At 51.3% G+C, this 25,305-nt stretch overlaps 1 protein-coding gene across 17 annotated transcripts in view; it reads left to right on the top strand.

Moving 5' to 3' along the window:
- LOC100679002 (zinc finger protein rotund) overlaps nucleotides 1–25,305 on the top strand; it is a 119,514-nt gene that overhangs the window by 83,823 nt on the left and 10,386 nt on the right. For 4 of the 17 annotated variants that reach the window (XM_016985806.3, XM_031931117.2, XM_016985807.3 and 1 more), the window contains 9 exons: nucleotides 9,151–9,344; nucleotides 13,945–14,001; nucleotides 21,331–21,490; nucleotides 22,856–23,068; nucleotides 23,157–23,279; nucleotides 23,442–23,600; nucleotides 23,886–24,086; nucleotides 24,607–24,833; nucleotides 25,122–25,269. In XM_016985806.3, the coding sequence (XP_016841295.1) occupies nucleotides 9,151–9,344; nucleotides 13,945–14,001; nucleotides 21,331–21,490; nucleotides 22,856–23,068; nucleotides 23,157–23,279; nucleotides 23,442–23,600; nucleotides 23,886–24,086; nucleotides 24,607–24,833; nucleotides 25,122–25,269 (1,482 nt within the window). The remainder of the gene's footprint in view (nucleotides 1–9,150; nucleotides 9,345–13,944; nucleotides 14,002–21,330; nucleotides 21,491–22,855; nucleotides 23,069–23,156; nucleotides 23,280–23,441; nucleotides 23,601–23,885; nucleotides 24,087–24,606; nucleotides 24,834–25,121; nucleotides 25,270–25,305) is intronic. The other 13 variants (XM_016985817.3, XM_016985811.3, XM_032600392.1 and 10 more) reach the window with 12 other exon arrangements.

The raw sequence follows: 25,305 nt of genomic DNA, 5'->3' as shown, positions 1-25,305 counted from the left end.
ATCGCCTCGCCAGCGCAACGGTTTATAATCCCCATCCCCTCGTTGTTCCGGATTTTCCTCGTCGCTTGAGATTAAAAGGACGCACGTACGCAGCGCGTATGATGTATAGGCGTCTCCTCACCGCTTATATTGTTTATATCGGATATTTGCGCTTGACATAGCGGCGCGACATTTTTCTGCCGCGGGGGCGATGATCATGCAGGCTGAAATGAAAATTCTCCAAATCGAGTTTCGCGATGGGGTGCTCTTTTTTGGGGGGCGATGCTTATCACCACTTCGGTCATCGCCGGGTTTCTTTGTTCGTATTTCGGATGATGTTGAGTATTCGAGCCGTCAGTTGTACGTTTTCGAGACAGGTTTCGTCAAAGTCCAAGTATAGATGATGGAATATATTAATTCCAATTTGCCGACGTGAAATGCGACGATCGGTCTTTCCAAATATCTGTCGATGTAATTTTCGAGCGTCCGTTTTCCGGCAAAAAAGTCATCGAAATGTGTCAGCCAGCCGTTAATCAAGGTTGAAATTCCGTTTGATGGTGATCATCATTACAAGTATTAATTTAACGCGATTCCCGGCTTCCGATACTCGGATTAAAGCAAAAATCCTGGAATTCAAGTTCTTCAGCTCCCGTCATCGGAATATGTTCGAGTGCACGTGAGAGCAGAGAAAAAATGACTTTGAGCTGAAAATCATGAATCAGGAGAGGGATAGCCGTCTCCCGACATTCCCCTTTTATTATATTACCACGCGGGTGCATGCAAAAACAGCAGACGCTGCAGTCCGAGCGTAAAACGAAACGCGAGGCCCATAAATTGCGCGCGACCGCCGCGAGCTCGGCGGCCGTTTTAAAAATCGGCGAAAAAGTCATCATTAATCCGCAACGGCGAAATATCTCTGGAAATTACGCAGGAGGCGGCGGGGCAGTCAGTAGCTCTCGGTGGAGTGGCTGCGGGGTGGCGAGGGGGTGGCTGCCGGCATCACGTTAATTCAAGCGAAAATTCCGTATACGAATTCGACCATAAATTTCTCGCTAAAATTCCCCGGACGCTCCCCCCGAGGAGAGGCTGCTGCTGCTGCAGTGGCTCGAGCTCGCCCCTGCCGCCGCTGCTGCTGCTGCACCCGATGATGACTGTGGCTCGCTCGCGCTCGCCGCGCACACACGAAGACTCGAAATTTCGCTCACATGCAGCGGCGGAGGCACACGTACGTTAGCCAGGGGGTAGAAATCATTAAAGGGGCGTGGCGTGGGGGGGCCAGTTGCTGCGCTGCACGGCCGTGTTGCCCGGATGACGGTCACGTGGAACCAACATGGCTGCCCGGCACACACACTCACACGCTCTCAGGAACGACGTGCGAATAGGGCTTGCCCCCCACTCGAGCACACGCTCGCCCTCGCTTCCTCTTTGCAACAGTCATTTGTTATCGGCCATTTTATTTTAATGATTTCCATGCATGCGTGAAACGCTCCGCCGCACACGGCTCTGCGCCCGCGTGTGCGTGCGCGTGTGTGGCGCAATGTACCTACGCCGCTGCACCGAGAGCCCGGGTAGAGCGTATATTTAGGTGCTTACCCAGGAGTGAGCGAGAGAGAGAGGTAGCATCATCTGTTTCTCTCGCTCTGAAAATTACGTTAGGGAGAGGCGGCTGCTGCAGCAGAGTGCGCGCCTGTGCGTGTAAGATTTTTTCTCCCCCATCCCTCAGCGCAGGCCTGCCGCACTCTCTCCAGGGGAGGCTTCAATATATTCTCTCTCTCGCGCGAGCAGCGCTGGACGCCATGATTTGGCCTCGAGCTCGACGCCTCGTTGATTTTGTCGCGGCACCAGCCTGGCGCTGGATGATAACGATGTTTTTCGAGCGCCGTTGCGCGCGGCTTTTTTGCCCGAGGGGGAGGCTCGCGAGCCGCCGAGTCATTACGGGGAAGCTTGTTAGTCATCGACAAATTGTTCGGACTTTTATTCGCGGCTGTAAATCTATGCGCTGACGCTTTATGGAGAGAGAAGCGGCTCTTCTGCCGCGAGAGAGAGAGAGAGAGAGAGAGAGAGAGAGAGAGAGAGCGGATGCTGCGTTTTTCGCGCAGTTCAGCTCGTTTTATTCCCCAAAAGTAAAAACCAAGCGTGTAGCTGGAAACGTTATCAGCGCTTTAACGACGTCAATGATGCTTACGCCTCTAATGCCGAGTATAATTCGAATCTCCGGCGCGATAATCTAAGCTCGCATGCTAAAATGCTAAAAACGTACGGGTAATGCCGCTTTCAATCTGCGGGCTCGGCGCATGCATGCATCATCGCTTCGGAGCACAACTATACGTACCGTTATAAAATTGCAATTACCTTTTTTACGAGCCGCGCGCATGAGTTATGGGCTCGTGTTTTACACGAAGAGCCCGCGATATTTTTGCAATAGGGTGCGCTCAACTTCTTTCTCCTTTTTGCGCGACTCCTAGACGCGGAAGGGCCGGCTAATTAGTTTTTTCTCCAAACTCCTCGACGCGTACGCGGCTCTCCCGCAGAAATAAGTAGCGCTATTTTAGCAGACCTCTCAAAACATTGTCGTACAACGCCCTACTCGCTCGCTCGCTCGCCCGCTGCAGTAAATTCCAACCGATTCTCCAGCCACCCACACTCGAGCGCAGCCATAGTTCAAGCAACTCCCGGAGCAGCGCCGGGGAAGAAAAACGACGAGCTCAAACTCCTCCATATAGCGATAAGAATATTGTCTAATTAGACCGGACCCTCTTCCGCGTACACATGCACACACAAAACGCGAGCGAGCGCGCCTTATGTAACCGTGAACTTTTCCTCCTCCTCCTCCTCCTCTTCCCACTCCCGCTCCGGCAATATCCTGCCCGGCGATCTTTCGTCCTGCTCCTACACGGCTAGAGTAAAGCAGCAGCGGCAGCAGAAGAAGAGAGTTAAGAGAGAGAGAGAGAGAGAGAGAGAGAGAGAGAGAGAGTCGAAACTGGTTTCGGAAAAGAACTTTACTATCCATTCCGCCTCCCCTTTCTCGCTCGACGGGACGACGACTCCGCTCGAGAGCGCGAACTGCCGAGCCCTTAAAACCCGTCCTGCGGCTTGCATCCTATATGCTCGTTCGATGGACCAAGTTCACGCGCCGCCGAAGCCGCCGCTCACAAGTGTTTAGAGCCTGCGAATGAGCCGAGGGCAGATACGCTGCCTTCACCGGCCTTGTTATTAAATGTGTATCGGGAGGATCCGTCTTCCCGAGATCTTATATGCTTTAACCTACACGCTTATACTCGCGGCTCATTATTTCATTACTACTTCATTGCCGCATGAATAATCCAGACGGTTCTATCTATATACTCAATCGCCTCGTTATTAATCCATGGACGCTGCTTTTTATAAAACTTTGCTAGATATAACGCGCCGTAAAACTCAAATTTAGCGCTCTAGCATTAATTTCGAATGAGTTTTCGGAAGTCTCTATCCGCGCACGTTAAATATTAAATCGCGCAAAAGAATGATCAGCATAATCGCGTAAAAGACGCTCCTTCCGCATGGTTTTTCGAGAGCAGCGCTGATCGTTCACGCACGATGTCGCAGCCGGCAAACGGCAGCGACAGTCGCTCTGTAATAAACTCGCGCTTCTCCCTCTCCTCGAGCCCACCCCCTAAAACATGCATGCTATTTGAACGAGATTCATTGTGAATTCATGGCCGCTGCTTTATGCCTCTTCAAGCATTAACGCGCGCGCGCGCGCGCTGCTAGCACCTGATTAACGCGTCGCGCCCCGAGAATACAAAGTCGCAAAATCAATCGTTATATATTCCCAGCTGAAGCTGCACCACGCCTGCGTCCAAATTCGACCTCCCCCACCGGCTCGTCAGTTTGCCGGTAGCTCGGCCGTTTTGATGATTTTTGCTCTTTTTTTGACGTTTGATTGCGGAAACGCGTTTTTCATCAGCGGCTGATGGATCGCCGCGGCGAATCGTCAAACGGAAAAAGAGCTGGGAATAAATCGGGACGAGAGAGCCCGGTGGGCAGCTATATAGTTGAAAGAGCGGACAGCCACCGCCCCGAGCTCAAAGTCATCGAACCCGGCGCGCAACTGAAAATCCCACCCCGATGCGCGCACACACGCCCGTGCTAAATCATCAGGCTTTTATTTATTCAGGAGCTGCGCGAAAGCCGAGGGAAAAATGTTCAAAAATGTGCAAATGATTCAATTTCATTTCGCTGGTTGAAAGAGAAAAAAAATGATTCGTAAACATGCTTTGACGATGATTTTTTCCATTAGCCTCTATATGATCCGCAATATCGAAAGCAGCGAGAATCATCAAGGCTATCGCAAACAGAGGCCCCTGCGCATTCAATCATCGGGTGCGGAGGTAGAAAAAATAGCCGGTATTCCCGCGCGGCGCAGTCGACATTCATCATCGCGAAAAGGCCGAAATGAAAAAATAACAGCAGAGACCCCCTCGTGGCGTCATCCAATGCAACCACGCCCGTGAAAGTCATCGAACTCGCGTCGCTAAACATCCGCCCGCCCCCCTCGAAAAAGTCCATCCCTTCCCCGCGGCCCGCATTTTCTCTCTGTTTTTGCAAAACAACAAAGCCGCCGCCGCGTGTGCAGTGCAGCAGCAGAGCGCGAGATGAAAAGGGTAGCGCGAGGGCGTGTGTGTTTGGCCGCGTGTGCATGCACGCTCGAGTCGATAGCGCGCGGAGGGGCGGAGAGTCGAAAGAGGCTCTTCACCGCGACCGGTTAAAACACAGCCCCGAGAGAGCGTGTCCGTGTGCCCGTGTGTCCGTGCGGCGGCAGTTTAATGATTTTCGGGCTGGAATTTCGATGACGCCGTCGCCGGCACCCCTCCAATGACGCTCTCTCTCTCTCTCTTTCTCTCTCTCTCTCTCTCTCTCTCTCTCTCTCTCTCTCTCTCTACCCACACAGACACACATGCGCGCGGGTGACATTTAAATACGTACGTACGCGGATGCACGTAGAGCAGCCGCGTGCGCGAGTGTACGCGAAGGACGGATACATACGAGTTTCACGTAAATTTTACAGGCGGTGCGTTCGTTCGTTCTCTCTCTCTCTCTCTCTCTCTCTCTCTCTCTCTCTCTCTCTCTTACTCGTTCTCCCCAGAGCCGAGTGAGCGCTAGAGAGAGAACGAAATGCGAATGCATTATACATGGATTGCAGGGGACATTAATTTTCTGGCGCGGACGTGTAGTGGGCCGCCACCGCCGCCGAGAGGGTGCAGCTACTGCCTGCCTGCGCCGTGTGCATGTGTGCGAGTGTAGAGTAGGGGCGGCGAAGAGAGAGAGAGAGAGAGAGAGAGAGGGACGTACGCGAAGAGAAGGAAAACTTGCGAGCGGGGATGCTATGTGTCCCGTGCACACGCCCCTGCACTCGTATACGTGCACCTACAACCTTTTCTCCTCTCGCTGACCCGAGCTTTTTTATTGCCTCCGCACGTGGCGCGCTCGCGCTTTTTTCCGTGGTGATTTTGACGAGTGGACGGAGAGGCTGCGGCTGCTATCGGGCAGGAAAACTTGAGCCCACTTTTCCGGCGACTGGGGCGGGCTTTTCGGGCGCGGAGCTTTGGCCGGCACTGCCGCTGCTGCTGGTTCGATGATTCGGAGGGGAGAGAGGAAGGAATGGCTATCGATTGGCGCCGGAGTCAGTAGCGAAGGCTGTACTGCTGCGCCGGACGCTGCATTGCTCGGCCCGGTCATTTTGCCGAGCTGCAAAATCCTCGGGAAATATTTTGCTTTCAGCTCGAAAAATGACGATTTTTTCAATATTTTTCCGTAGACAAATTTTTTTTACAACGCAGCGTTCACCTCCCGCTCGACACAAAAGTTGAATAATCCAATTCCAGCCTCGTACAGGGCGTTCAATAAAAACTCGATTAATCTGTCATCAAGGCCGGGAGACACCCACTCCATCGCACGATAATTACACGCGCTACCCTCAACTCGCCGAATTCATGCGCAATAAGTCCGAGGCTATAATAACCGTGACGCTTCTCAACCCGACAAGCGAAGTCGCAGAAAGAATCCTGGCAAGTACAAAAGAGAAGGGCTCGCGAGAAAAGGATTGAGGCGAGTGCAGCGATTCATCAAAAAGTTCGCCTACAATTCGTAACTCTTGCCTTCGACAAAGGCCGCGCCGCGAGGAAAAAAAGGGGTCGCGCGCCCGCGCCGGAGACTTATCTATACCTATACGCTTTCTTTAATATCTATCTCTCCGCCGCTGCGAGAGTCGGATGGCTTTCCTCTTCTTTTTCTTCCGGCGGGAGCGGCACGCGAGATTTTAAATTTAATAATTCTTCTTCCTGCTGCTACTTTTGCCCGCGGGCGACGCGCCGTCAATTATTGCTATCGCCCGGGCGTACGCGTATAAGCGAGCGACTACTCTCGAGAATTTATTCAATTTCTCGCTCGGATGAACTCGTTTCTTTTGCGCTTCGTATATCGGGTTCGTGCATTTGTTTTTATTCCCGCGCGACAACCGGGTCAGCTGTGCGATCGATGTACAGCCGACTTCTTTTTACCCTTTCTTCGTCGCGCATTTAAAAATATGCGACGACCCCTTTCACCGAGGAATCGCTTTAAGAAACAAGTTCACCCTCCGCGTACTTAGCCGGCTCACCCAGGGGAGCGGCTGCTCCTTGAAATCTCGTGAAATCGTTATTTTTCCCAGACCTTTAATCCGCGGGCATCGCGACTCAATTGCGCCGGTAGGAGAGCAAACAAGCCGAAACAGAAGAATCACTCGAAAAGTGTAAAAGGCCGAGCGAGTCAAAGTTGGCGCATCGCACACCGCAAAACACTCGCGTGCCCGTAATACGCCTCGCAATCATCAGCCGCGCGGCGTAGATTCAACATAAAGAACTACGTGTATGCGGGCCGAGAACGAACGCGTTTCTCCGCTGCAGGTTAAAGTTAAAGTGGAGTCAATCAGTCGAGGAGATATTCGCGCACATATATGCTAACACTACGTAGGTGTGCAGAGAGAACTTTGGACGTTTATACGCGGCGCCGACTTTGTTGTCGGGTAGTAGAAGAAACTCGCCTCTCGTGCCTCGCGATCTGCGAAAGCCTGCGTTTATGCTCTTTCCGCTATTTATCGGCGATAGTTTGCTCCGCGGCCGAACGAGTGGAGGGAAGAATAAAATTGCCCGCTGGCTAATGGTTTTCGGCGTTTCTAAGGTGGTTAGAAAGTTTTGTTATTGAATGTCGGACGATTACCCGCGCTTTTAGAGCGATTTGCCTAGCGGGGGGAATTTCAGCCGAAAGGTCGCTTCGTCCGCGTGTTACGTGCAATACATGGATGGATGGCAAAGAGAATAGCGAAGACGCGAGTTCCTCATAACTACCTTTTTCCCGCCGACAATTACGCGGCGCGTCTACGGCGTATACACGATAATAAGAAAGAAGCTAGCACCACGCAGCCACCCCCACAATTTTCCATTCGGCCCGCGGCTATACACACGCACACGCGTATCGACTGCGGCGGATATTAATAATGCGATTTTAATTGGCATCGCCCCCCGCGCGCTGGAAAAACATACGGCGACTTCGAAGACGCGCGTCCACGCAGACAGACACACAGACACACACACACACACCTGTCCGCGGCAGCTATGCCAAGAAAAAGAGCGTATCGGCTAAATAAGTAATTGCCTCCTTCGCGGCGCTCATTGTTATTCGGGGTCTTCGACACGTATTGACCTTTTGTTGTGAGAGCGCGGGTGGCTTCCTCCTTCTTTCTCTCCGGCCGCTTCTTCTTCTCTTATACGGCGCTTCCTTCTTCCTTTTTCGCCTGCCCCTTATCTGCCCCATCTTCGCCGCTCGGCTATGAGCGAGAGCGGCGGCGCCTTTGTTTGTGTATATGGGAGAGAACGCATGCGTGCGCGAGGGAGGCTATGAGGGACTCGTTGCGGCTTTATATTGTGTGCGTGAAAGGGTTATTAGCGGATTCGGAATTCGCGGGATGATGCTCGCTATTGTGAGGGACTGACTCGGGGGAAGAAGCCTCTTCTTTTGTACTGCACGTCTGCGGTGACAGGTGATTGGGAGCTCAGGGGTGCGGAGACAATAATTCTGTTCCTCTTTTCTCTCTCTCTCTCTCTCTCTCTCTCTCTCTCGAACGTCGATGAAATCGATTGATATTTTCTCAAACTCTACAGCGTGTGTGCCGATTTTTATTGCATTACTCACCGCGGGAGTATACGTTGTAAATAATTCCATTTTGTCGGAAGAAAAGTCGATCGCTGAAAATTTAATCCGCCACTGGCGTCCGTGAATAATCCCGCGGCTGTATATCTGCATTCCCGATAAAATAAAAAAAATCCCGCACGAAAAAAGACGAAGACGAAGAAGCTGCATGAAAATCCGGTCGAACGAAGGAAGCTGCCGAGCGGAGAGTTATTTTTATTAAAATCGCGGCCAGTAGCAGCGGCTCGCGCGCGCACTGATCTTTGATGAATCGTCGGGGGCCGATTGAATAAAAGATGAAATCGCGCTCGCTCGTCTTTTTCTCCGGCAGCGCGACGCCGGCCAAAAAGGCAGCGAAGAATGTCGATATTAATAAAAGTTAAATTGAGCCAATCGCCCGTGGAAATTACAATGGACTCGCGAGTGAAGGATGGGGAAAAACGCGCGCGCGAAGCAGAGAAAAAAGAGGACGAAGCTCGAGCAAACTTTGCTCGTCGCTCGCGCGCGCGGCGATGATAGACGGATCGAGGGGGGGGGGGGACTTTTTTCAGGGATCGCTCGAGATAGGTGCTGAAGAGTACCGTATGATTTAAAAAAGAAACTTGAGGAGAATATTCGCATTCGAACTCGATCTAAACAAGCTATTTACGCCCTGAAAAAGCGAAGGGGTTCGACGAACTCGGAGATGATCGTTTATGACTAGCTAAATATTATTCGCTCGATTCTCCAAGTGTATATAACCGATCAATATTGATGCTTCTCAAGCGTGCCGCCGAATATATTATTCAGCGCCGAGCTTATAATACTCGCTAACAGGTTGTTACTGTACTTTTATCAGCGCGTATCGGGTGGTGGAACACGATTCAATTACTATATATAAATAGCACAATCAAAGAATGCAATAAATGCGAGCGTAGTAGGTGAGGCGTAGGTAATAATTGGGCACGGTGTCGATGGTGATTACAGGTGAACGGCCGTACAAGTGCCACCTACCGGACTGCGGCCGGGCCTTTATCCAGCTGTCGAATCTCCAGCAGCACCTCAGGAATCACGACGCGCAGGTGGAGCGCGCCAAGAACCGGCCGTTCCAGTGCAACATCTGCGGCAAGGGCTTCGCCACCGAGTCCAGCCTGAGGACCCACACGTCGAAGGTCAGTCATGTATGTACCAAATCCGACGTCCATGATTTTTTATTTTTTAACTCATCTAAGCTCTGTGTGTACATATACATATATGCGACGACGACGTCGACGAGTCAGTGTGCTCATCCACACGTATGTATATATACGCGCTGCATATTTTTTACTTTTTTTATTACTTCTGGTTCCTTGCGCGCCTGTCGCTCGCCGCCGGCAGCCGCTCTCCCGATGGCTCTATGAGGTTTTTTCCAAATTCTTATTCTGCCGGCTTTTATTAATGCGGCAAAGTCGGCGCGCAGCTGTAAAAAACGTCGTAAAACGTTAATGCGTCAATAAAACGCGCGATAAAGCCGGAAATTACGCTGTTTATTTTTTGTCTCGATTTTTCTTCTCGTGTGTGCGCGTCGTTAAAAAATTAATTCTCGTCCTGCGTCGTTCGCGCGAAAATTCAACGAGCAACGCACGGCGACGATGATCGGAACGTTAACGAAACTTATATTTTCAGAAATCGAACTCATAGTCCATCGAGACCGAGCGAGCCGTCGACATGACAGCGCTGACTATTTTGCCGGCCACATACATAACCAACATGTATATTTATAACTCTGTCGCTCTTTATCTCTGTCTAATAATCGCTGCACACGATATCGCGAGGCAAACTCTGTAAACTCACACACATCACATTCACATAACGCAGTACAGACGACGATACATTTTCTTTTTTTCCGTTGCGCCAAATAACAAAACTCATGCCAGAATCATGTGCGCGGCGTATACGTATCACGGTGGGAAGCTCATTTGGAAAACTGCAGGTGGGGGAAGAACATACACTACACACAATACGCTGTGCACGTACTCAGCATTATTATTGAATACGACTACGTCCATTTTAAATATCGCATTTCGAGTACAAACAAGCCGGGCGTGCACTGCTTATTTTCACGACGATGTGGTGATGGTTCACGCTTATTCGCATATATAAATATTATAAGGACGGGGAAACAACATCGTACATAACATCTGTGTATATTTGTCAACATCTCTCTCGCTACAACGTCAGCCTCGTCAGCTTTTGCGCCTGCAATTAAATTTCATTTCGAAAAAAACCGATTGCTTATTCTGCCAAGCTCTTATTAGTGGGGGAAGGTGTATTGTATATGATATGGTGAATAACACGTAGCTACTTGACTAATACGAAAGCAAAGTTCGAAAAGACGCGTGCGCTCCTTAACGATTCTCTCCTTAAACGGATTATCGCGCAGTGATACCGGCAGCTATGCACAGCTCCATGCGCGCATTGTGTTCGAGTCAGTCGGGCTCGTTACGCATTATGCGCGCAGGCCCTTAGCGCTGGCAAAAAGACGCAAAAAACAGGAAGAAGCCGCGCGTCTTTCTCCCCGATCGTGTGAGCGCGCGCGAGAAAGAGAGTAAAGGGTGAAGAGCGAGAGTCGAGCGCACAATGAAAGGCCTCTAATCAAATTCAGCCCCTCCGAACAATGCTGTGCGCGCACTCTCTCTCTCCCGGAGAACTCACTCGTCGTGTGGGCCAGTTTTTTGCACCGGCCAACCGAAATCCTCGACTCAACCCTTTAGCTCTCGCCCAGCACATGTCTCGCGAGGAGAAGGAGCGAGATCGAGAGAAAGAGAGAAAGAGAAAAAAACGCGGGCAGATGCCTTCCGCTTCCCTTCGCACGATCGCTCGGCTTCGATGCTGGCTGCCCGGGCGCGGCGGGTATAATCTTTTTTCGCAACTTCTTCCAGCCTCGAAATCCCCGGCGACGCGTTCGGCGATAAATATCTCGGCTTCCCATGCGAAGACGCGTACGGCAGCGAGACGGGCCTTAGACGCACAGAAGTAGCGGCGGCCCTCTTCGCGGATGCTCCTAATTGAAAGCTAATCCGGCGCTAAAACCCCGTTCAATTTTCGCCGCCCTCGGCCGCTCCAACGCGTCGATAAATCTCGACTGCGCTAATCTGACTTCCTAACGAGGCACTTACGAGCCGCTAGCTCGCTGGCTCGCATAGATCAATCTCTCTCGCTCGCGAGCGCGGGCCAACTCCGCGCGGCGGGCCTTTTTTGACGCGCCGAGAGCAGCTCGAAAAAGCTGTACACCGACACCGGGACACGGGGCTGCCGCCGAGATAAGATTTTTCCAGCACGGCCCGCTGTGCAGCTTTGCATGCGCAATTTGCGCTTCCGGCAATTTGCTCGAAAAATTCATACGCGCGCCGCGGCGTCGATGCTCCCTCGGATAAGACGCGGCGAAAGCTTTATTCCGGGCTTAACCCAAATATCGAAAAGTCGACGGCAGACAATCTCGTCCCTCCGCGTTATTTAGCCTCCTCCCATTCCAGCGCGGGCTACATAATACGCGCGAAGCCGGTGTACACTGCAGTGTGTATAGCTATGGGGTCGTCGCCGCCTCGAGAGATTGCTGGGACTCGTTAGCCGGTCCATTTTCGCGAGATCCGACAGCTTTTAAAATTAGTTTCTTTACTGCGACACGACGACTACTGCCGCCGGATTACCGCAGAAATAAAGTATCGCGTTGCAATGGCGAATCCCTCTCTCGCAGCGTAATTAAAACAACGCTGCCGCCAAGGTGAGAGAGCTAAATGGAGGAGTTTCTGGGAGAAAAAGCGCGGAGGGATTCTCTCTCTCTCTCTCTCTTTCGCTCTGTGTCGTCTCCTGGGCGTTTTAAAGGGAAAATAAAACGACGAACCGGGGGCCGAGTCGTAACAAACGCGAGAGAGGGAGAGCGAGCCCATTTTGCGCTCGGGACTAATCGAATTGCCGCGCAGCGAGCAGATTTCTTGAAATTGTTTTCCTCGTTTCGCCTAATAGATCGTCGCTCTTTCCCTCGGCTTCCTCCTTCGCGTCTTCCTTCGCGGCGGCAAAAATTCGAACTGCCGGCCACTCGGACTGTGGACGCTGTGGACGACGAACAAAAACGAAAAGAATATGCTCGCTGCATTTGCCTGATTAAAACGTGATTCATAGGGGTGACCGGCACCAATTAGCCATCAGTCGCTAGATCGCGATCGGCTTCTTTTGCGTCCCCGCTCGCTATTCCCGCAGGTGCGATTTTTTCTCTCCTACACAGCCAACACGCTCGCGGCTCGAATAAAAATTAAGTTGCTCGCTCGCGTGTCGGCGGAACATTATCCCGCTGTGGAAAGGCAATACAAGCCGCACACACGGCCCCAGCGAATCGAATATTATAATAGGAACGGCGCCTTTGGATGTGACGAGAGAGAGAGAGAGAGAGAGAGAGAGAGAGAGAGGCACGTAAGTGCTCTCTTTGTAATGGACGCCACTTACTGCCCCTGTTTCTTTCTTTTTCCTCCTCTTTTTGCCTATTTTCCGCTCGATGTACGCGCTCGCCGCCGGTGTACACAGTGCACGCACACCAGGCCAGCGAATTACGTCCTTCCGCCTCGCTCTCGATGAAACCCGCCTGTACAGTGTATTCCGCGAGCGCGATAAAAGGGAATAACCTAATTTAGCCGCTCGAGAGCCGCGCGTGCGAGAAAAATATGCGCTGCGCTGGAATGAAGCTCCGCCGATAGCATGTGCTCGCTTTTTTCCACAAAAAAAAAAGAATCCCCGCATAGTCGAAGAAGAAAACTTTCTCACCTACATTCTCCCGCCCCGAGCTGCCCCGAACTTTCGGCTCATCGCGCGTACGCGCTTTAAGCCCGCGGCGAAAGAGCGAGCGTTAATAGTTCAGTCGGTACACAACAAGGCAGCGGCGCGCGACCCCCTTAACTCGGGCCTTCCTCCGTCTTTTTCTCTCGGCTGCACACCTCTAACCCTCTCCCGGCGGCTGCTGCTGCTGCGCTAGCTCGGCCCGTTAATTGCCCGTCGCCGCGTTTGCTCCGTAAAAACTCATTAGCCGCTGGATTTATACTCGCCAAGGATGAAAATTTAATCGCCCGATGATGGGTCGTTCGAATGTCAGGATTACGCGCGCAAGATGACCCTCGCTACCGCCGTTTACAACCACTTACGTACGAGTTTCCTGTATCAGTAGCTCTTTGTTTATATTGTCGTTATTCGATGTAGTGTACGTTGTGTGGGCTGCTTAGATATACCTATGTATGATATCATCATCATAGCATACACGTCGATCGATCAGCGTTTCTGCATCTGAATGTTTTATCATTTCTGCAGTAGTGGTAAACAAAGTGTGCGCTGATTAATTAGTTGACTAATTAACACGTATGTAAAGTAGTTTAGAGTGTGCCTCGTAAATAATATATACACAGTACGTAAACTGTGACGCGATGCAGTTTGCCATGCTGCATTGCTAATAGAGAGACCAGGTATCTGCGCTTGTCGTCCGAAAAATAAATTGACTCTCGACAATCGCATCGCTGTGCGTTCGAACGTTAATTGGACGGCCGAATGAGTGACCCCTGCGCGATAAAAAATAACACATAGCTGAGTAGAGAAGACAAAGTCGACGCGATAGTAAAAGATACACTTGTTTTTTATTTTATATATTTAATAATCAATTGGACGTTCTGGATATTTACATACATAAAAAATATTTTCTGCCAATAATCTCTCATTGAATTGTTTCCAAGCTTCAGAAGAGTCTTTTTTCGTTTTGTTTAGAATCATTGCCAAATGCTACTTTCGTCACAATTACTGCAAAATCAAGTTGACATTCGGGTGAGTTGATATTTAATCCATAAACTACACTCTAAACGTTTCCTGTGTAGTTTCTAATGAAAATCGTGTGTTAAAGTTGAGATATCAATTGATCTTTTCCAAATGTTCAAGCTTTGCCATATAACTTATGATGAGTCACTACATTTAACACAAAGATTTACGGAAAACTACACAACCTTTTGCAATAACCGTGTGTTTTTTATCTTCTATCAATAATAATCTATGTATACTGTCCACTGCAAAGTGAGCAATTCATTTTTCTGACAATCTCGTTGTTATATGACTAATTGTGTACTACTACTATCCTCTCTGACAGTAACAATACGCATATAGGCGTCCGTTGGAATCGCACAAGTAGCATGTTCTTGGATTCTAACGCGCCGACTCCCCCCCCCCCCCTATCTCTTTCTCTCTCTCTCTATATATTACACGTTTAAACACACACGCGCACATCCGTAATAGCGAAAATCGCTCAGCGCATCCCATCGCTATCTCTTCGCACACTGTACCCGAAGCCGGCATCAGAGAGCGCACACTCACGTAAGACACTGCGCGATGTCCTCGCACCTTTCGTCGACTCGATCAATTCGACGGGCCATTAGCCAGTTTTCACCTCGCGACTATCCTGCCTCTCCAATTAGCAGCCGAATACGCGCGCTCTGTACACTGAACATCGACGGCTGGCTTAGCTCCAGAAGAGGAGCGAGAGAGAAGGAGACTGCGCTCCGTCTCTTTTGTCTTGCGCTTCCGAGCGGCAGTAACTGCATTTTAAAATAGAAAACTGGGACGGCCTTTCGCGGCCGGAACGCGTTTGATCCAAGTAGGCTCCCGTTCATCATATCACCGCGGATGCGTCGCTGTATTATTTACGGCAACTTCTCGCGAACAAATATGCCCAAAAGAATGACGGATAGCCCCGATTGCGAACGTCGCGCCGTCACACATTGTCATAAATTTAACGGCAATTTTTGCGCGCGCGCGCGAAGATTCTTTCCGCGTTCATTACGCGCGCGTACGTGTGCCTATATACGACCAGTCCAGGAAGACGGTTTCTTCTCTCCGAGGCTTTTTCCTTTTGCGCGGGCGCGAGTTCTTCATGCCTTGCATCACGCGCTAATGGCATTCGCCCGTGGCGCTGTTTATAATGAGAGCTGCAGCACTTCTCCTCGCGTGGATATAATTCGAATTTAAACGAAGCCGGCGCATACGCGGAAAAGTCTTGTTTTTCATCCCGCCACGTTTTTTCACGACCAAAAAAACGCAATAAAGCGCCCATTGTCGCGCAATAAAAGGGGCGAATCGGAGTAGAAAAGACCGCTTTAGCCGAGTGTCAAACGACGCTTCAATTGCAATCCTAATCCCAGAAATTAAAAAACAAAGCTGCGAGCGCTGAAAAACTACACGCGCGTGCTCGGTTTTTTGCTCGGACTCCGCCCTGGCTCACCCCTCCTAGTTTTTTCTCTCTCGCTCTCTATGTACGCACACGCTTGCATGCGCGTCCCCCCGAGCTCTTTCTCCCTATTGTACGCGCGGGCGTCGCGCTCCACCTATTTTTTCTGCCGTGCACTCGCCCATTGGGACGCACGCGATTATTCCTACTCCGCTGCTCTCTGTTTGCACGGCCGCACCGGTGTCATAGCAAGTTTTTTTCGCGATTTTTTCCCCGGACGCAGATGAAGTTCGCCGTGTTCATTAATCGACGACGCGATGGATTAGCCGAGTCACTGCGTCAAAAGGAAGGCTTAATAACGAGGCGATGCGTATGGAGAGTAGCGGTGCAGTTACGTGACGAGGGGTAATGGGGAATTACCGGGCGGATTCAATGAAACCGTGAAAAAAAACGGAGGGTTAATCTTTGTCGCGCGTGTATTAGGTCGTTTTTTCGGCGCAAGAAATTGCCCACATCACTGTAAAATTATAATGGGATCGTAAAAAAGTAGTCGCGCGACGGGTTAGAAGTGGAGAATATAAACGGCGAGGCTCGAAAAGGCCTCTAAACAAAAAGTTAAAAAGCAATTTAAAAAAGCAAAGCCCAACAAGCCATAACAGCCGCGGAAAGAAAAAACACTTTAAGATGCGGCAAACTGAAGCGTAACGACTGTACGGAGTCTCTCGCTGTCAGTCGAAGCCAAAAAAAGTGCTTTCGCGAGTCGAGCCTATACCTATCTCCATCTAAGCCGAAGAAAAAGAGAGAGAGAGAGAGAGAGAGAGAGAGAGAGAGAGAGAGAGAGAGAGAGAGCGACTCACGCGCGCGCGCGAGACAAGATCGTAAAACAAGGCGAGTGTCAGTAACGACAGAAAGATGCGCCTCGTGCTCTCGGCTAAGCTGCTATCCTCTCTTTCTCTCTCTCTCTCTCTCTCTCTCTCGAACATGAAAACTCTCGGTGCGCCCGCGCAAGAAAAGAACGTTGCACCGCACGAGTAGCCGGCGAAGGTTGTCTGCTCGCGGCCTCTGCGCAGAAAAAAGGAAAGAAAGAGAGACGAAAAATAAACGACGAGGAAAAGAAGAGAGACCTTCGGACGTATTCGCGGTCGAGTTGCTTCGGTTTCTTCTTTTATCGCGAGCTTTTTTCCGCGCGCGGATTGACTTTTGAGCTCCACTCCGGCCTTTTATCGTAATTAGGGCTCGGGCATAAATATTAATCGCGGGCAGTCGCCTTTTTTTCCGCGCGGGGAATTAACTATTCCCTTTTATAAAAGTGAGCTCGACTTCCCTTTGCCTTTCAACTCAAGGCAACTATACGAATGCGCGCGGGCGATCGGGCGAAAGGGCTCTTTCACATTTTTGCCTCCTTTGCGCGCGGATCTGGAGAAAGGTGCAGGCAAAGAAGCTTAAGACATTAGAGCGTTGAAAAACCAATGGTAGTACGAATTAGTGCATTTTACAGTGCAACCTCGCGTAAAATCACTTAATTGAAGGAGCAAAAAGGCGCGATAGAGTCCCGATTGCGACGATCTATTTTCCTCTCCAGCGACTCCCACCGCAAGACTCGAGTGTCGGCGGCGGCAAGAAAGCCACCACTGCGACTTAATTGCGATCGCGAAAAATCTCGTCAAACAAGCTTGCCAGTAGCACCGAAGTAGCGCGTTTTTGCCGAAATCAGTGATCCCGCGAGGGAGGAAAGGCAGAATGAGGGAAAAAAAGAAGCGCGCGCGAATGTACCGTACGTCCAGCGAGAGATTCAAATAAAACAGGCCGCGTGGAGTTCGCTCTCAGTTCCCTCCAACTAATTGCAACAATCTATTTTCACTCCATCGACAAGATCGAAACCGCTATGCGCTCCATACCTACGGGCAGCTCTGTGCTCGCACGCACACACACACACTTACAAAAGCTCTCTGTCGACCGGTGCAAAAACAACGCTGCCAGGCGAGGGCAGCAGCATCGCCGCGGAGAGAAGCAGCAAGACACGCCGAGTTAATTATAATCGCGAAAAAATCGCTTATCGAACCATTAACTTCTCTCTCTCTCTCTCCAGCTCCTCCGCATGCTGGCTGCAAGTCTTCCTCCCCCTTTCATTCTGACCGCGCTCGCGCGACTAGTAGTGCGGACCGTTATTTCCTCCCATATACACGTCATGCGCGCGGCGGCCTGTGTATAACGAATCCTCGAAACGGGATCGGCCGAAACCAAAGCGAGAGCGATACGACGGAGAAGGAGTCGGCTCTCGTTCGCGGGGATGTCAATGCGAGTATCCAGCGAATCTCGGATATTTCCTTCCAATGCAATCTTTCGAAGCTGGAATATTCTCGCGCCTAGCCTAGTCACGGGCACACGCATAAAGAGGATCAAAGATGGTTCTCTCTCTCTCTCTCGCTCCCTCCTGCACAGCAAAATGGCCACACGCAACATTCGCGCACACGCTGGTCGCCCTGACAGCGTGTGTGTGTGTGCGTGTGTGCAGTAGGCTCTCGCGGGAGCGTCACGCACCGCTACGCGCCTGCTCACACCCACTTCCTTTTTACGCCACTCCCTGACTCTCTCCTTCTCTGCTCTAGGACCTGTGCCGTGCGACTCGGCTTTTGTGCGTGTGTGCAAGCGAGGCATTGCCTTTTTTGCGTGCTCTGCGCGAGAGCGCGGATTGTTTTTTCGAGAATCGGCGGCGCCGCTTTTTTGCTCGTTACGCGCGGCGCGGTCTCCGGTCACGCGATCGCGAGCCGCCGATTAACTTTTCGGGCCATCTGCTGCGCTGCTGCCGCTGCTTTTTTCTCAGCGAGCCAGCAGCGCGCTGTAGCCGTGTGTCGATTGTTGGCGGGGAGGAAACGGCGGATTAAAGTAAAGCCTGAATAATTTATCGCGATCGATTCGATCCGCGGCCGTTGATAACAGTATTTGCGCGCGGTATTACAGCCATCCATCTGCGCTTTTTCAGCTTCCGTAAAAAGCTCTTGCGCTCATGGTGAATGTATAGCCTGAATATCGAGTCGGAATATATCCTTTAACTTAACCGTCGATTCTTCCGCGCTGCTCGTGGAATATTTAAAATCGCGCGCTTCTTTTTCTCCTCTTTCTTTATTCCTGCCCCGATCTTTCCCAACGAGCGAGCCGAGAGCCTCCTCTCGGCCATTCTAAATCAGTCGCCGCGGGTAGCAGGAAGTAAGGAATCGTAAATATAGAATCCGAGGGAGATCGGGCAAACGAACTTCGGCGAGAGCGAAAGAGAGCGAGATTGTCCTCCGCCGCCGCACCGGGGGGATGTTTAGTCTCGACTCGGGAGGAATGCGCGCGGTGCGTATGGGTAGGCGCGCGGCGAGGGATGATGCCGTGTTTTGATAACAGCAGCGCGTCGGCGTTTGCTTTGATAAGCCTTTCTCTCTCTCTCTCTCTCTCTGGGTGCGAAAAAATCGCAGCGTTTGCGTCATCGATAGAATTGCTCGGGTGGTTTCGAAAAACCCCGACTCGTTGGACTCGTTCAAAGCTAAATATATAGAACGAGTAATAGGACTATAAAAGACCGCGTTCTGCGTCTTCGCGATTTTATTTCCGATTTTATTTGATTCCGGAGCTCCGCTTGGATGCTCCATTGAATTCCAGCGAGCTATTCAATTAGGGACGTGCGTTTAGCATTTTTCGTAGCTGAAAATTGACTTGGTTGGAGATATGAGAGAGGCGAGGCTGACCCACATCTGAAAAAACCGTCGATTTATACGGCGAAAGGGAAACAAAAGGGACAACGGCAAGGGGAAATCAAAAAGACTCGGTGACCGCGCGAGACATCGGCGTACGGGAACACGCGAGATGAATTCGCGCGGAGCGAGACTGCACTCGCTCGCCCACGCGTTCCTCTTTCACGGTCCAGAGAAAAAGAAGAGGGAGAGAGCGGCTGATGGAAAGCGCGAGCGAGAGGAGGCTATATCTTGTAAGGAGTGGAGGGAGAGGACTCGCGCAAAAAGAGTCTCTACTCGGCGAGGATGCTGCTGCTGCTGCTGCATCAGAGCGCGCAAAAAAGGAAGAAAGAGCGCGAGCGCAGGAAGAAACCGGTTTTTTCCACTTGGGCCAGGTCGGGGCGTCGAACCTTCTTCTCCGCGTCTTTCTTTCTCTCTCTCTTCGCGGTGCCGTAGATATACTAGAGAGGAGCCTCTCCGAGAATAACTTGCATGCGGAGCTCCGCCGCCGCCGCCGCCGCCGCTGCTGCTCTCTTTCTTCCCGTCTCCTTAACTCGAGCTGCTCGCGCGCGACTTGCCCTAGGTCCGGGGAAAAAGAGAGAAAGAGGAGCTGGCGAAACCGCGCGCTCGAAAAAACGAACGGAATGAAGCCGAAGGTTGCTCATCTCGGATCAAAGGATGCTGCTGCAGGGGGAGGAAAGGCCGCTCGCGAAACGCAAGGGGATAGAAAGCAAACTCTTGGGTCATTGCCGCTCTCGCTGGTCTTATTTTAGCCGCCACTTCTTACACATACACATTTTCTGGCCGAATGCAGAGCTTCGATCGAGCCGAACGCACCGCTATTCGGGGACTGGCTTTTCTCGTGGCACTGCTTCGCAATAACAAACCGCGAGAGCTATAAATAAGAAGCGATTTTGAAAAATCTCGATCCTCAAAAGCCGGAACTCTCGTTGTAAAACACTTTCGGCGCGGCGAGGCCGTTTTTCACTGCGCGCGCGGTGTCCTTCGCCGGGGCATCGACAATGCAAACGAGAAAAAGGAGGAGAGCGAGAAGCTGCGGGTGTACACAGACTGCAGGCTACACTCACACATACGCAAAGTCGAAAAGAATGGGGAGCTCGGGAGGGGGGACTGCACACGTACTTTCTCAATGTCGCGGCGCGCGGAGACAATTTTTTCAGTTCCTTTTCTTCCTTTTTGGTTTTGACTCTGCGCAACAGACACACGCACGTAAACACGACACGGCAAAATCAGAGAATAAAAAAAGTAAAAGAATCAAGAGAGGAGTGTACAAGTCAAGGACGTCAGATTTTAGCATACATTTTTCATTAAATTAATTTTTATAATAATATGATGATGTGCGACGATGAAAATTATAATGAGAGCGAATAAAGAGAAGCTCGAAGCCATTCATTGATCACATGCTTTGCGCGCGCGCATATCCCACGTTCCACTCCCGTCCATTTTTCTCCACGACATGTATGTAACCACGGAGGTCATGAGAGGTCGATCGACGCACACACACCATAAGCTCACTTGGATTATTATGATGATCGTCGTGATAATCCAATATCCGAATACAGCCAGTTTGGCGGCGGCGCGCACTCTTGAAAAGAGAAAGTCGCGCGCGCATAGAGAGACACGAGTCGATCGATCGACGTCCTGACCCTGAGCTTTCATTCACCTCAATCTCGTGGGCTTCTTGCTTTTCTCGACGTCACGTCCGCGGAGTCCCCCGATCATGCGCAAGGTACATAGAAAAACTTGAACAATGGTGGCGGCGGCTTACTCTTTATCCGCACGATAACCAGCCATGTGTATGGGCGCAAGCGTCTGACTGTGGTATCTCGTGTTCTGTTTCTGCGCCCGTCCGCGCTCCGCCGTCCTGTGGGTGCTGCCCTCGCGTCGATCGTCAACTTCGCTCTTCGCTCACGCACTGACACACGTACGAATGAATCACCTGCGACCTCCACACACATCCACGCGTCCGGGGCACGGTGTCTGCTGCTCCTCTGGTGTAATCTCGCTCTGGTGGCTGGTGTGTGTGTCTCTCCATAACCCCCTGCTACTACGTGGTGGTGTCGACTTCCTTACTACTACTACTACTACTACTACTACTACTACTACTGTCTGTCTGTCGCCTCTTTCAACTACTACTGCTACTACTACTGCTACCACAATGCCTTCTACTGATCTGATCGCGCGAACGAACCATCAAAAAAGGAGCTGCAACAGCGTGTTGTGTTCCAGCAACACAATTCCCTCATCGGTGGGCCCAGTGCCACCAGCTGTCCTGTATGCCACAAGCTCTGTCTGGGCGGCGAGGCCCTCATGGAGCACATGAAGATCACGCACAAGGACCCCAACGCATCCGGCGTAGCCAGTAAGTACTCCAAACCGAGAGTTTCTAGCGTCCATCTGACCTGCGAGCAAGCTTGAATCCGTAACGCTCACTCGCCGAAGAAATCGCCGCCGCATGATCGGAAATGGCGCGATCGCGCTACCGATTCAAGCTTGCGAGTATCTTTGAAAAAGAAGCTCCACATCTTAGAGAACTGTTTTGAGTTTTTTTCATTTTTTTCACATAACACTGTGTTAATAACCAAGTGATCTCTGAGAGGAAAATCGAGCTGAAATGTAGAACGTCACTTTCTCGAGCTTCAAACGTATAGCTGCTGTATGCAAACGCGAGTATCGTCAAAATCGGATTAACATATTCGCGGCGGCACACTTATAACACGGTGCTGGTGCTGGTGGTGGCGCTATTCAAACGTTCGCGCTGGTAGAAAGCGACGGAAAGTGGCGTAACCGATGAATTGAATAAAATTTCAAGTCAAAGTGGTTAAACAGCGATAAGATCGTACACTTAGAATATATAGAATATGTAAGTCCCAACATCGCTTTTGGCGCGGGCAAAGACTGCGAGCATGACCTTGTTTACTCTCTTGGGATTTCTATCACATATGATATACGTTTATATGCTTGTGGGATCATCCACTAACGGGTAATACTAACCAACCTCAACGTCCACATGCTTGAAATTTGATAAGAATCTGGTATCTTGTAGACAAAAAAAAGGGATTTTCTTGCTGGATGAATGTTGCGAGTGAGTGAGGAGAAGGAACTGTGCCGGCTTCTAACGGGCTCACCTCCTGAACTTTGAATACGCGTCAAAAATTCACGTACTCGTTTTCTGATATTGAATAACAGCGGCTATCAGCGCATTCATCGGCCGTAATGACGTGGTTTTATTTCTCAGTCGTCTAAATTCGGATCGCCTCAATTATGATCGAGTCCATTTCGGAGGACCGCGCTGTTGTGGCGAGTAATTGCATTGGAAAACGTTATCGGGGCCCGTAAATACGTTATGCCATTCGAGAATTTCCGTTCGAGCTTGATCGCTGAAAATAAGTCTCGATGGCAGTCGTTAGAGTCGGCACAGCAACCGAGTGCGAGTCCAGCGAGTGTTCGAGGGAGTGTGTGCGCTTTATAGTCGTAAGTCGGGACGCGGAGCGCGTGCGAGTTATCGAGTGAAGCAGCTGAATGTTACGAAAAAATAGCAATGAAGCAAGTCTCGCATGCGCTCGGTCTCGGTCGACGTCCTGGTCCTCTCTCGTCCGAGCGGGGGACAACACGGGCGTCGACGCTGGTTCCGATGGTGTTGGTGGTGGTGTTGGTGGAGGAGGTTCGGTTGCGGGGTCCGCTTTACCTGCTTGGCTCTGACCTTGACAATTGTGTCGCCCTGTTGTTCCCACCGCTGACTGCACGACCTCCGTTGCCGGGGTTTACTTAGCGAAGCGGCGTACCGCCAACCATCCCTGCCCCGTCTGCGGCAAACACTACGTCAACGAGGGTAGCCTGAGGAAGCATCTCGCCTGCCACCCGGAGACCAGCCAGCTCAGCACCAGCCTGAGGATGTGGCCCTGCTCCGTATGCCAGTCCGTGTTCACGAACGAAAGTGGTCAGTAGCGCGTGTCAAACGATAAAACTTAGAATCGCCGCGCGAGATGCACCGCACGCAACACGTAACTCAATCAACTCGTTCGTAGGCCTGCTAACGCACATGGAGCACATGAGGATGGACCCGAAGCACCAGTTCGCGGCGCAGTACGTGCTGAGCCGGGCCGCCGCGGAGAGGCGGGAACGCGAGCTGCTCGCGGGTTCGAGTCTGGGTAAGTTTGCAAACCGAATCAAACAAACGAGCTGCGTAGTGAACAGACAGACCAAAAAAAGAGGCAGTAGATGCAGTAGAGCAAAGAGTAGAATAGTAAGCCCCGTTTGAGAGGAGAAAGCAATTTTGATATATAATTGTCTCTGTGTTGGTCGATGGGAAGAACGTTATCTCTCGTGTTCAGGAGCCGGCCTCGGTGTACTCGGAAGCCAGATGGGAGGACCCCAGAACCTCCAGCAACCACCAATGTGCCCTTCGCCCTCGGCCCATTCGGACAGCAGCAGCGGAAACGGCAGACTCTCGTCGGCCGGTAGCGAACCTGGTACGCTTTATTATATCGCTCTCACAACTCAACTCTCTGTCTCAGACTCTTACTCTGTCTCTGTCTCTGTCTCTCTCTCTCTCTCTCTCTCTCCCCTCAATCTATCTGACCGCGGCTACGAGCCGTAAATACATCGTAAAGATTCTTATGAAAATTCAAGCATTTGGCTTGTTACGTCCCTCATGTTACGTACATTGAACAGAAAAAGAAAAACATACTAGTTGATAAGTCATCACTTGGTTAATGACGCCGAGAAACTCACATGGCTTGTACTGACGAGAGCAGATTTTTACGCAGGCGCCGGTTTACTAAACAACAACAATAACAACAATAACAATAACAACATGGCGTCGCCGGGACCGAGCGGCAACAAGCTCAGCGAGATGCTGAGGGCCGGCAATCAGCAGACGACGGCCCAGCAGTACCACGACGAGATGCAGTCGCAGCAGCAGCGAATGGCCGTCATGGCCGCCGCCGTTTCAGCAGGTAGGCATATCCCCGACTATACAATTCACTCGGCGTGTTCGCGCGCGAACTGCTGCCGCGTATATACATGTCACTCGTTATCGGAGCCCCGAGAGCGAAAGAAAACAACGAACGCTCGACACATCATCGCTCGCTCGATAAGTATTTATAAGAAGCGAACGAACGGCTTTTATCATGCAAGCGCGGCCGGGAGAATGAGAGCCCGGGGTAGAAAGATCGCGCTGCGCCGGTCGATATCGCTGATCGATGATTTATAATTGTATTTCTCCGCTTATTTATGAATATTTATCGCGATCTCTCAATTACGCCGAGCCGCTCGCCCCGGGAGTGAGCCTTTATTCCCTTATATATCTTTCAATGCGTGTATTTTCACCGACCACTATTTATGAATCGTGTTTATTTGTTTCGAGCCGCCGAACACGAACGCTCGCAATATTACTCATTGCGAGCTCGAGATGCGAGCTCGAATAAATACGAATGGCAAAGATCATTAACGATGTGTGTTGAAATTCTATTGCAGGACTGCAGAACTCGGTGTCGCCGAACCTGTCGCCGGTGGAAGTGGCCTCGCTGGCCGCGGCCATGCGCATGGGCAACAACGGAGACATGGGCGGCGCGGGCCAGGGCTCGACAGGCACACCCGGCCAGCAGCAGGGCGTCCAGTCCTCGGGGACGGAGCAGGCGCTCAGGTTACAGCAGGCCGAGGCGCTGCTGCGCTCGCAGGCCGAGCACGCCCTCAGGCTCGCGGTAATAAAACTTCCTCTCTCTCTCTCTCTCTCTCTCTCTCACCCTCTCGGCCCTCCGCTTCCCCCCTGCCTCCAGATTTTTCTCGCTAATTGAGGGTTAAGTGGGCTTAGCTGCGGACTCTCCGGACCGCTTGTGATTATTGCGCGACACGTAGAGCGCAACTTTTTATCGCGAGGGTTAATTAATTCGCCACCTGGGTCTCCGGGCCGAGTTTGCCTCAATTAGGCGCGCTTTAATTGCCACCTCGTGTTCGCCGCTGAGACTGACGTCCTTTTTTGCGTGTCGCAGGTGTCACAGGCAGCGGCGGCCGCGGCGAGTTCCGCGAACGACATGAGACATCATCTGGGACAGCACAACGGCGGGGGCACGACTGGTATCCCAGGACACCACGGCAACCAGCAGCTATCTCAGCAAGATACGCTTTCTCCGGATTTGGGTGAGTGCGCGAACTGCGCTGTTCTCAATCTCACTC

This window comes from Nasonia vitripennis, chromosome 5 (assembly GCF_009193385.2).
Source record: "Nasonia vitripennis strain AsymCx chromosome 5, Nvit_psr_1.1, whole genome shotgun sequence".
In the NCBI taxonomy this organism is placed as follows: Eukaryota; Metazoa; Arthropoda; class Insecta; order Hymenoptera; family Pteromalidae; genus Nasonia; species Nasonia vitripennis.
Note: the sequence above shows the minus strand (reverse complement) of the source record. Positions and strands in the feature narration are given on the sequence as shown.